A 12,898-nucleotide genomic window follows, 5' to 3' on the forward strand; every position below is an offset into this window, starting at 1 on the left:
CGAGGTAGCCAACACAGACAGCAAGGGTGCAAGCAGTAGTAGCAGTAGTAGCAGCACATTAAAAAAAGAGACTGGACAGTCAGAGGAGGGCAAAGCCCTGTGGTGGGGCAGGCCTCAGGCCTGCTTGTAGCAGACGGCAGTGGAGGTGTATTGGTGGTAGTAGAGGTAGACTAGCCAACACAGACAGCAAGGGTGGTAGGACTGGTAGTAGCAGCAGCACATTAAAAAAAGAGACTGGACGACAGTCACAGGACATAGCCCTGTGGTGGGGTAGGCCTGCTTGTAGCAGACGGGCGGCAGTGTAGGTGTATTGGTGGTATTAGAGGTAGCCAACACAGACAGCAAGGGTGCAAGCAGTAGTAGCAGTAGTAGCAGCACATCAAAAAAAAGAGAGACTGGACAGTCACAGGAGGACAAAGCCCTGTGGTGGGGCAGGCCTCAGGCCTGCTTGTAGCAGACGGGCGGCAGTGGAGGTGTATTGGTGGTAGACTGGTAGTAGCCGAGGTAGCCAACACAGACAGCAAGGGTGCAAGCAGTAGTAGCAGTAGTAGCAGCACATTAAAAAAAGAGACTGGACAGTCAGAGGAGGGCAAAGCCCTGTGGTGGGGCAGGCCTCAGGCCTGCTTGTAGCAGACGGGCGGCAGTGGAGGTGTATTGGTGGTAGTAGTCGAGGTAGCCAACACAGACAGCAAGGGTGCAAGCAGTAGTAGCAGTAGTAGCAGCACATTAAAAAAAGAGACTGGACAGTCAGAGGAGGGCAAAGCCCTGTGGTGGGGCAGGCCTCAGGCCTGCTTGTAGCAGACGGCAGTGGAGGTGTATTGGTGGTAGTAGAGGTAGACTAGCCAACACAGACAGCAAGGGTGGTAGGACTGGTAGTAGCAGCAGCACATTAAAAAAAGAGACTGGACGACAGTCACAGGACATAGCCCTGTGGTGGGGTAGGCCTGCTTGTAGCAGACGGGCGGCAGTGTAGGTGTATTGGTGGTATTAGAGGTAGCCAACACAGACAGCAAGGGTGCAAGCAGTAGTAGCAGTAGTAGCAGCACATTAAAAAAAAGAGAGACTGGACAGTCACAGGAGGACAAAGCCCTGTGGTGGGGCAGGCCTCAGGCCTGCTTGTAGCAGACGGGCGGCAGTGGAGGTGTATTGGTGGTAGACTGGTAGTAGCCGAGGTAGCCAACACAGACAGCAAGGGTGCAAGCAGTAGTAGCAGTAGTAGCAGCACATTAAAAAAAGAGACTGGACAGTCAGAGGAGGGCAAAGCCCTGTGGTGGGGCAGGCCTCAGGCCTGCTTGTAGCAGACGGGCGGCAGTGGAGGTGTATTGGTGGTAGTAGTCGAGGTAGCCAACACAGACAGCAAGGGTGCAAGCAGTAGTAGCAGTAGTAGCAGCACATTAAAAAAAGAGACTGGACAGTCAGAGGAGGGCAAAGCCCTGTGGTGGGGCAGGCCTCAGGCCTGCTTGTAGCAGACGGCAGTGGAGGTGTATTGGTGGTAGTAGAGGTAGACTAGCCAACACAGACAGCAAGGGTGGTAGGACTGGTAGTAGCAGCAGCACATTAAAAAAAGAGACTGGACGACAGTCACAGGACATAGCCCTGTGGTGGGGTAGGCCTGCTTGTAGCAGACGGGCGGCAGTGTAGGTGTATTGGTGGTATTAGAGGTAGCCAACACAGACAGCAAGGGTGCAAGCAGTAGTAGCAGTAGTAGCAGCACATTAAAAAAAAGAGAGACTGGACAGTCACAGGAGGACAAAGCCCTGTGGTGGGGCAGGCCTCAGGCCTGCTTGTAGCAGACGGGCGGCAGTGGAGGTGTATTGGTGGTAGTAGTCGAGGTAGCCAACACAGACAGCAAGGGTGCAAGCAGTAGTAGCAGTAGTAGCAGCACATTAAAAAAAGAGACTGGACAGTCAGAGGAGGGCAAAGCACTGTGGTGGGGCAGGCCTCAGGCCTGCTTGTAGCAGACGGGCGGCAGTGGAGGTGTATTGGTGGTAGTAGTCGAGGTAGCCAACACAGACAGCAAGGGTGCAAGCAGTAGTAGCAGTAGTAGCAGCACATTAAAAAAAGAGACTGGACAGTCACAGGAGGACAAAGCCCTGTAGTGGGGCAGGCCTCAGGCCTGCTTGTAGCAGATGGCAGTGTAGGTGTATTGGTGGTAGTAGAGGTACTAGCCAACACAGACAGCAAGGGTGCAAGCAGTAGTAGCAGTAGTAGCAGCACATTAAAAAAAGAGACTGGAGAGTCACAGGACAAAGCCCTCTGGTGGGGCAGGCCTGCTTGTAGCAGACGGCACTGGGGTGGATTGGTGGTAGAAGTAGTAGCAGCTGCAGCACCAACAGCGGCACATTAAAAAAAGAGTGGACAGGACAGAATCCCATAGTAGCAGGCGGCAGTAGCAGGCGGCAGCAGCAGCAGCAATGTAAGATCTAATCAGTGGCATCAGGCACAGGGGTTTTAAAATCCTCACCGATCCACGCTTGATTCATTTTCAGAAACGTGAGATTTTCCAAGCTGTTGGCGGACAATCTTGTTCGCTTAGGGGTGACGAAGCCCCCTGCTGCGCTGAATACCCTCTCTGACGCTACACTGGAGGGTGGACAAGACAGTACACTCATGGCAAACTGGGCCAGTTCTTGCCAATGATCCAATCTGCTGACCCAGAAGTCCATGGGGTCTGGGATCAGCATTTCTGACGGAGAAAGGGCACAGTCCAAGTACGAGTGAACCTGGTTGTTTAGGTGCTGCACCTGGAGATGGTGAACATCCCTTTGGTGACTAGTGCTACGATGTGTGTCAGGTCGGGGTATTGGATGTAAAAATGTTGTCATCATATTTTCCAAACTGAATTGGCTGCTGCTGCTGCTGCTGCTGCCGCTGCTGCCACGGCTGCCGCCTATTGCAGAGGTAGCTCTGCCAGAGGCGGTGGAACGATGAGACAGTGGGGAGCGGAGAGTGGCCCCCCGGTCAGACATGCTTGCAGCGGGTGTCTGCCGTTTGAAAGCCATGACAAGCTGGCTGCATAGCTTCTCTCTATAATAAGCCAATTTTGCCTCCCTCTCGGAAGGCGCAAAAAACTCCCCCATTCTGGCTTTATACCGAGGGTCTAAAAGTGTGGCTATCCAGTAGTCATCTCTTTGCTTCATGCTAACAATACGACAGTCAGCGCGCAAGTAACGAAGCATACAGCTCGCCATCCTGGCCAGCGTTTCAGAGGGCCCGGTTGGTTCCATCTCCGCCCCATACTGCCATGGTTGTCCATCATCAAGGTCGTCGTCAGACTCGTCATCACCACCATCACTGTCATGTTGTGCGGCTGCCTCGTCCCCTATCCCTTCCTGTGATTCCATCTCCAAATCCAGCTCCTCTTCAGGTCCTGTTTCCTCATCCTCCTCCTCCTCCTCAACATCCATAGCCAGATGTGATCCTTCCTCCATCCTTTGCTGAATCATCGCTGTGAGCGTTTGCTCCATAATGAATATCAGCGGCATAACATCGTTCATTCCGCTAGCGTCACGGCTCACAAATCGTGTGGCCTCTTCAAAGGGCCTCAAAACGCGACATGCGTCTCTAACCAGCTGCCAGTGCCTGAGCTCGAAATTACACTGGCTCCAAACGCTGCCCGTCTGCTGCATCAGGAAATCATTCACGGCTTTCCGCTGTTCGTACAGACGGTCCAACATGTGCAGGGTGGAATTCCATCGTGTTGGAACGTCGCAAATCAGGCTGTGTTCTGGGAGATTGTTTTGACGCTGCAAGTCCAGGAGGGCGTGCTTAAATGCATACGAACGTCTAAAGCGAACGCAAACCCTCCTGGACATGGCCAGCACACCCTTCAAACCAACATATGACTTTAAGAAGCGTGTTATGACCAGATTGATCACATGTGCCATGCAAGGAGCGTGTGTCAGGTGACCTAGACGCAGTGCAGCCACAACGTTCTTGCCGTTATCAGAGACAACATTGCCCAGTGTGAGTTTCAGAGGAGACAGCCAGCGTGCGATTTCCTCCTTGATGCACAGCAGCAGCTCCTGCCCTGTGTGGCTTTTCTCGCCCAGGCTCAGCAGGTGTAAGACAGCGTTGTGGCGCTTCACCTTGCACCTATGAAAAGAGGAGGGAGGAGGAGTGGAAGATACGCTGTGTCCTGTCGGGGACGGGAAGACCTCCAAGGAGGAAGGCAAGGAGGAGGAGGAGGAGTAGGAGGAGAAGGATGGTAGGCGCCTGGTGTCCGGAGTTGAACTAGAAACATACAAGCGTGGAGGTGGTAATGCCTGGCATTGCTGCGGTGGTGCATCGGACTGCAAAATATTGACCCAGTGGGCCGTGAAAGACATGTACTGTCCCTGCCCATAGTTGCTGCTCCACGTGTCGACGGTGGCATGTACCCTGCTGCACACGGATAATTGCAAGGACTTGGACACCTTTTCCTCCACATGCTTGTGCAAGGCAGGGACAGCTGTTTTGGAGAAGTAATGTCGGCTAGGTATTCGCCACCTAGGCTGAGCGCACGCCATCAATTGCTTGAAGCCGGCGGAGTCGACCAGGTGGTATGGCAGCGACTGCACCACCAACAACTTTGCCAGGTGTGAATTAAGCCGCACGACAAGTGGATGACTGGGTATATATTGTTGCTTATTGGACAACGATTCCGTAATGGATAACTGACGGGACATAGGAGGAGCACTAGATGACAGTGATGATGATGATGACAACGACATGGTGGATAAGGCCTGGCTACTACTTAGATGACAGGGACTCGGAGCAGCAGCAGCAGCGGAAGAGGGGTCTTCATTAGATGTACATGATGGTGGGGCATGTTGATTGTCCCACATGGCCTTGTGATGCCGTTCCATGTGTTTACGTAGAGCAGTAGTTCCTACATTGCTGCCCTGCCCACGCCTTACTTTCTGCTTGCAGATACGGCACTGTGCCATGTTTTCCTCCTCTGGGAAGGTACAGAAAAATTGCCACACGGCAGAGTACCGTAAAGAGGTAGTACCACGTCCACCACCACCACCACCACCACAACCACCCGAGCTTGCCCCTTGTCTGGCAGGCTTTTTTCGGGAACCTACACCAGCATCTGTGTCGCCGTCACCGGCTCCTGAGCTGACCCTACCGCTGCAACGTTTTGCAGATTGACTTCTGCCCCTACCTCGGCTTGGCTGTTTATCACATCCAGTGCCGCCACTACTACCCTCCTCCTCTGACGCCGTCATCACCTCGTCACCTGGTTCCCACGTCCTGTCTAAAACAACATCATCATCATAGCCTTCCTCATCATCCCCGCCACTTCTGTCACTGTGTTGTGAATGTGATGTGACATCATGGCGGGCTCCATGCCCCCCCTCATTACTGCGTCTGCCACCACGGCTACCACCACCAACACCCCCACTACCGCAGCTATGCGTCTCGGTCACCGCTTCCACCTCCACCACCGCCGCAACACACTCCGTTGGCTGACTCGCGGAAAACAAATCATCATCATCACTATGTTGTTCAGTATCTTCCTTCGCACCCGAGGAGATGTCTCTTAGGACTCTCAGGAAAGATGGCTTCCCGCTAGGAAGGGGGAGCGAAGACATAGATGATGGAATGGAAACGCTAGAAATACCTATATTACTACTGTCACCGTGCCAAGGAACTGTAGAGGATCTGGAATCCAACGAAACCTGGCTTGAAGCCAGATCGTCAGAGTCTTCCTGCTGAGATGACCGCGAGCCAGCCAACCAGTCCACAATGGCCGTATTGTCTAAAGTAACCCGCCCACCGGAGGAGATGGACAAGTCTGGCTTGCTGATACTACTACTAGCAGGCACATGGCAGCTGCTACTAGTGGAACTGGGCACATGTCTTGTGCCACAAATGCTGCTACTGGGTCTGGCACCAACAGATCCAACATTTGGACTGGAAGAGGAGACGGCATGGGTGTTTCTTCCTCTACCCCGTCCTTTCACAACCTTTTTTTTCCCAGACATTTCAGAGCCCCTTTTAAAAGCGTATTCACACACGGACACTGGCTTGGCAAATGGCAATGAATGAGAATTTCAATCAGCCTCGCTGCAGTGCACTCAGGGAATGCTGGGCCTTGTAGTACTACTAGGCTGCCTGTATGGCAAGTTGGATTGTTATTCCAGGGATGAGCCCCTTTTAAAAGCGTATTCACACACGGACACTGGCTTGGCAAATGGCAATGAATGAGAATTTCAATCAGCCTCGCTGCAGTGCACTCAGGGAATGCTGGGCCTTGTAGTACTACTAGGCTGCCTGTATGGCAAGTTGGATTGTTATTCCAGGGATGAGCCCCTTTTAAAAGCGTATTCACACACGGACACTGGCTTGGCAAATGGCAATGAATGAGAATTTCAATCAGCCTCGCTGCAGTGCACTCAGGGAATGCTGGGCCTTGTAGTACTACTACTACCACTACTACAAAGGCTGCCTGTATTGCAAGTTGGATGCAATGGGGATGAGCCCCTTCTAAAAGCGTATTCACACACGGACACTGGCTTGGCAAATGGCAATGAATGAGAATTTCAATCAGCCTCGCTGCAGTGCACTCAGGGAATGCTGGGCCTTGTAGTACTACTAGGCTGCCTGTATGGCAAGTTGGATTGTTATTCCAGGGATGAGCCCCTTTTAAAAGCGTATTCACACACGGACACTGGCTTGGCAAATGGCAATGAATGAGAATTTCAATCAGCCTCGCTGCAGTGCACTCAGGGAATGCTGGGCCTTGTAGTACTACTAGGCTGCCTGTATGGCAAGTTGGATTGTTATTCCAGGGATGAGCCCCTTTTAAAAGCGTATTCACACACGGACACTGGCTTGGCAAATGGCAATGAATGAGAATTTCAATCAGCCTCGCTGCAGTGCACTCAGGGAATGCTGGGCCTTGTAGTACTACTACTACCACTACTACAAAGGCTGCCTGTATTGCAAGTTGGATGCAATGGGGATGAGCCCCTTCTAAAAGCGTATTCACACACGGACACTGGCTTGGCAAATGGCAATGAATGAGAATTTCAATCAGCCTCGCTGCAGTGCACTCAGGGAATGCTGGGCCTTGTAGTACTACTAGGCTGCCTGTATGGCAAGTTGGATTGTTATTCCAGGGATGAGCCCCTTTTAAAAGCGTATTCACACACGGACACTGGCTTGGCAAATGGCAATGAATGAGAATTTCAATCAGCCTCGCTGCAGTGCACTCAGGGAATGCTGGGCCTTGTAGTACTACTAGGCTGCCTGTATGGCAAGTTGGATTGTTATTCCAGGGATGAGCCCCTTTTAAAAGCGTATTCACACACGGACACTGGCTTGGCAAATGGCAATGAATGAGAATTTCAATCAGCCTCGCTGCAGTGCACTCAGGGAATGCTGGGCGTTGTAGTACTTCTAGGCTGCCTGTATGGCAAGTTGGATTGTTATCCTGTTAATAACGGCCAGGGATGAGCCCCTTTTAAAAGCGTATTCACACACGGACACTGGCTTGGCAAATGGCAATGAATGAGAATTTCAATCAGCCTCGCTGCAGTGCACTCAGGGAATGCTGGGCCTTGTAGTACTACTACTACCACTACTACAAAGGCTGCCTGTATTGCAAGTTGGATGCAATGGGGATGAGCCCCTTCTAAAAGCGTATTCACACACGGACACTGGCTTGGCAAATGGCAATGAATGAGAATTTCAATCAGCCTCGCTGCAGTGCACTCAGGGAATGCTGGGCCTTGTAGTACTACTAGGCTGCCTGTATGGCAAGTTGGATTGTTATTCCAGGGATGAGCCCCTTTTAAAAGCGTATTCACACACGGACACTGGCTTGGCAAATGGCAATGAATGAGAATTTCAATCAGCCTCGCTGCAGTGCACTCAGGGAATGCTGGGCCTTGTAGTACTACTAGGCTGCCTGTATGGCAAGTTGGATTGTTATTCCAGGGATGAGCCCCTTTTAAAAGCGTATTCACACACGGACACTGGCTTGGCAAATGGCAATGAATGAGAATTTCAATCAGCCTCGCTGCAGTGCACTCAGGGAATGCTGGGCGTTGTAGTACTTCTAGGCTGCCTGTATGGCAAGTTGGATTGTTATCCTGTTAATAACGGCCAGGGATGAGCCCCTTTTAAAAGCGTATTCACACACGGACACTGGCTTGGCAAATGGCAATGAATGAGAATTTCAATCAGCCTCGCTGCAGTGCACTCAGGGAATGCTGGGCCTTGTAGTACTACTACTACCACTACTACAAAGGCTGCCTGTATTGCAAGTTGGATGCAATGGGGATGAGCCCCTTCTAAAAGCGTATTCACACACGGACACTGGCTTGGCAAATGGCAATGAATGAGAATTTCAATCAGCCTCGCTGCAGTGCACTCAGGGAATGCTGGGCCTTGTAGTACTACTAGGCTGCCTGTATGGCAAGTTGGATTGTTATTCCAGGGATGAGCCCCTTTTAAAAGCGTATTCACACACGGACACTGGCTTGGCAAATGGCAATGAATGAGAATTTCAATCAGCCTCGCTGCAGTGCACTCAGGGAATGCTGGGCGTTGTAGTACTTCTAGGCTGCCTGTATGGCAAGTTGGATTGTTATCCTGTTAATAACGGCCAGGGATGAGCCCCTTTTAAAAGCGTATTCACACACGGACACTGGCTTGGCAAATGGCAATGAATGAGAATTTCAATCAGCCTCGCTGCAGTGCACTCAGGGAATGCTGGGCCTTGTAGTACTACTACTACCACTACTACAAAGGCTGCCTGTATTGCAAGTTGGATGCAATGGGGATGAGCCCCTTCTAAAAGCGTATTCACACACGGACACTGGCTTGGCAAATGGCAATGAATGAGAATTTCAATCAGCCTCGCTGCAGTGCACTCAGGGAATGCTGGGCGTTGTAGTACTTCTAGGCTGCCTGTATGGCAAGTTGGATTGTTATTCCAGGGATGAGCCCCTTTTAAAAGCGTATTCACACACGGACACTGGCTTGGCAAATGGCAATGAATGAGAATTTCAATCAGCCTCGCTGCAGTGCACTCAGGGAATGCTGGGCCTTATAGTACTACTAGGCTGCCTGTATTGCAAGTTGGATGCAACGGGGATGAGCCCCTTATAAAAGCGTATTCACACACTGGCTGAGTAGTGAGTAGTGGATGAGCCCCTTCGATTTCTGAATTCCTGCCTTTTAGATTCCTAAAGCTTTCCCTTACTGCACAGAGATGCTATTCCTACAGCTCCTGTCTGTAAAATGGCCGCTGAGCTCCGTGCATAGACTTTTATTGCAGGCTTGAGCCCGCCCCTATGCTGCCTCCCGATAGGCTGGGAGAGCCGTTTGCAAGGCATTATGGGGTAGCCTGATGTCAGGTGATCTTCTGTAATCCTCCATTTTAGATGTAACATGTGGCAGGCGCCAAAATGTAGCCGGGTTCGGTCAAAACGGGTTCGGCCGAACCCGGTAAAGTTCGGATTCGCTGCGAACCGAACTTTTCCTGAAGTTCGGACCGAAACCGGGTTCGGTTGTCCCGGTTCGCTCATCTCTAGTCACGACCGTAACAACCTGCACATCAAATATATAGTGTCATTTATGAGATTAGAGCGTGCTGAAAAAAATAAAAAGAAACTGCAGCAGAACTGCTTTTTTTCTGCATTTTTGCCAAAATAAAAATGTATATCAATTAAACAATAATGTGAATGTACCAAAAATTAGCACCTAAACATCAAATGGCATCATAAAATACAACTCATTCCGCACAAAACAAAGTCTCATACAGCTACGTTAAACAACAAACAAAAAAGCTATGAGTGCCGGAATGCAAAGAGGAAAGAAAAAAATAGTTCTGTCCTCAAAGCCGAAATTGGCCATGTTATTAAGGGGTTAATTGAAAATGCATAAACATTTACTTGGTATAATCTCTATGGTTGAATCTAAGTGCAATAAATTAATCATTAGGTACTACTGATGAATATTATTATCTCATAAAATTGACATTTTCTTTTACATCTTAGGTTCCGTGGCTACAGCATGTCGAGATCCTGGAGTTCCAATGAATGGAACTAGGAATGGCGATGGTCGAGAACCTGGGGATACTGTTATTTTTCAATGTGATCCTGGATATGAGTTACAAGGGGAGGAAAGAATTACTTGCATCCAAGTGGATAACCGTTTCTTTTGGCAGCCTAGTCCTCCATCATGTATAGGTAAGGTGTAACTCTTGTGTTTTTTTGTCAACACTTTATAAATTCATTGGTACCTTTCATAATGAAGTTGGGCGTTTTCAGGATTGACACAAGTCTTATCCACTGTCCGCGAGCAATGTATGAAGAGAATACCTTATTGTACATAGTAAGCTCAAAATTATGAGTATATGAGGTGCGTTGTAATACACATTGCGCTAAACTTCTGGCTATGAAGGTGCTACAGGGGAGCTGGATACAGGAGTTAGAAAGAGAGCCCAACTTTTCTGCATCCCTATCCATGCATGAATCTCTCTTGTTAGAGCTCCTTACGTTGATTTCTATGCAGACATCTAACAGCTCTGTCGCTGATTTATTTACTACCTAATAATATAACTAGCTCTTTTTTTTTTTTTTGCTTTCCAGCTCCATGTGGAGGTAATCTAACTGGTTCTGCTGGTTTCATTTTATCTCCAAATTTCCCTCACCCCTATCCGCACAGCAGAGACTGTGACTGGACTATTACAGTCAATCCAGACTATGTCATTTCCTTGGCTTTCATCAGGTAAGTGTATACAACCTTATGTGCCCTGGTTTAGACAGCAAACAGCAAATACGCCAAGTCCTGAACTCCGTTTTAATGGTTACGAATTGGACATAATTAAAGGGGGTTGCATCATATTCTAAACTAGGGTCTACATTTGTGTTATGAAAAACCACCACTCTTGTCCATTGGCTGTGTATGATATTGCATTCATTTGAAAGGCGATGAGCCACAATATCGGGCACAGCACTTGGAAATGAATGGTGCTGTTTATGGGGATAAAGCAGACCCTTTTCTAATCTCATACAAGTCCTTCAAATTCTACAAGGTACAGATTCAAATTATTTCTAATCTCGACTTCTGCTCAAATGGGGGATTCTCAGAGGCATAACATGTGGCTCTTGGGCCCAATGCAAAATCTGAATCTAGGACCTCAACTATCATATGTCATTATAGTACTGGTGCCCCCCTATGTGGTCCAGGGGCTATTGGACCCCATACGACACCAGGGCCTAGATGCAACTGCAAGTTCTGCTCCCCTAAAGTTACATCCCTGGGGTCTTTTTGTTTTTTCATTTACTCCGGATTCCCATGTGGAAGTTGTAGACTGACATTGCCTATTGGCATCGAATTTGGTTGCCCATAGTGGTTTTAATTTTTTAATTTACAGGTCTAGGCCTGGGGGAAAATCAATCTATAGTTAAAGGGGTACATCAAGGGGCAGTAATCCCAAGTTTACATGTATTTTATTAAAATCCTCTCTATTAAAGGTAGAAACTATAGAATTCCATCACACTAATGCTGCAGATTTATGGATATTCTTTACATAGAAGGAAAGTGGCCAACAAAATTATAGAACGCATACCTGATTTCCGCAGCTTTAACATTTAAGCTACTTTCACTGTATTTTATCCTTTTAGTCATTATGAACTTCCTGTGGAATTACATTTTAGTGGTTTATTATGCAGCAGATCAAGAGATGCTCAAACACAAAATTACTTTATTTAATTACACTGCAACAGAAAGTTTGAATTGAATTTCACAGTGTATTTTATTTTCATCCTGGAGCTTTGCCATTTTCAGATTTTGATTTTGTTTATTAAAGTAAGAAAATCATTATAATAACTACAACACTGAGTTTACGATGTGTGAGTCAATGGTTCTCCTTTGTAATACTTCCTGGCAGATGATTATAGAATTCTGCTGCATGTTCTGTGGTTGTTCCGACTGTTTTGATACTGTTTATTCATTCCATTTTCTAAAATGTGTACAGTACTTTGTGAAGGTTCCAGTGGCTTTTATGCTCTGATCAAGGCTATGGCTTCACGGTGACACAAAGTTGCGGTACACAATCCCAATCTTTGCATATGGTAAAAAGCTGCATGCAAACTTGTGATCATCGCAAAATGTGACGTGTTCATATGTTTTGCACTGGCTGCTTCTGAATTTTTCCTTAGAGAAATATTTAAGTTGTGGTTCGGGTGCAGTATCTTGTGATTTTACCATGACCTCCGTGCGACTCTGTGTCATCAAGGAACCATAGCCTAAAGGTTTTGTCAAAGACATGCCCAAGATTATTTCTCAAAAGTTCTAATGTTTAATGTTTATGTAAGAAGCATTCAAACAACCACATAATCCCTGAATCACAATAATTTGGTAACTTGTTGTCAAACCAATTTTGCAAGTTTTATCATTAAACAGGTTTTCCGGTTCCAAAAAGTCAATTGTTTAAAAAAAATTCTAGAAACGTAAAAATGTGGTGCCGTAACAGCATCACCACTCAATGGGGTCCACAACTGGTTCCTGATATCATGGAAACATGGTGACAGTTTCTGCCAGCCCTAAGTGGCCAGTCTAAAGCAGATATAGCAGATTTAGAGTCCAGAGACTAAATTATCTGGCAGAGGGGGTGGGGTGATAATAGCAAAAGGTAGTCGAGTAACAGTCCAGGTACAGTACACAGATAATTGGCAACAGGTTGCAGCATGAGGCAGAAACGTGGTCATGAAACAATCCAAGTATGGTAAACAAATGACCAGCAACAGTTTGTAGGTTAAGGCCCCATGCACACCATGTAGAATTCATCAGTAATTGTCGTCCATAATTACAGACCGTAATTACGGACGTATTCATTTCTATTGCTCATGGACACCTTCCTGTATATTTACGGGAAGGTGTCCATGCCATAGAA

The 12,898-nt window shown here is 48.1% G+C and overlaps 1 protein-coding gene across 6 annotated transcripts in view; it reads left to right on the forward strand.

Moving 5' to 3' along the window:
• The window catches only part of CSMD3 (CUB and Sushi multiple domains 3), a 1,175,227-nt gene that overhangs the window by 778,403 nt on the left and 383,926 nt on the right, over window positions 1–12,898 (forward strand). For all 6 annotated transcript variants that reach the window (XM_075825814.1, XM_075825808.1, XM_075825809.1 and 3 more), the window contains 2 exons: window positions 9,996–10,187; window positions 10,590–10,728. In XM_075825814.1, the coding sequence (XP_075681929.1) occupies window positions 9,996–10,187; window positions 10,590–10,728 (331 nt within the window). The remainder of the gene's footprint in view (window positions 1–9,995; window positions 10,188–10,589; window positions 10,729–12,898) is intronic.

This window comes from Rhinoderma darwinii, chromosome 5 (genome assembly GCF_050947455.1).
Source record: "Rhinoderma darwinii isolate aRhiDar2 chromosome 5, aRhiDar2.hap1, whole genome shotgun sequence".
NCBI classification, from domain to species: domain Eukaryota; kingdom Metazoa; phylum Chordata; class Amphibia; order Anura; family Rhinodermatidae; genus Rhinoderma; species Rhinoderma darwinii.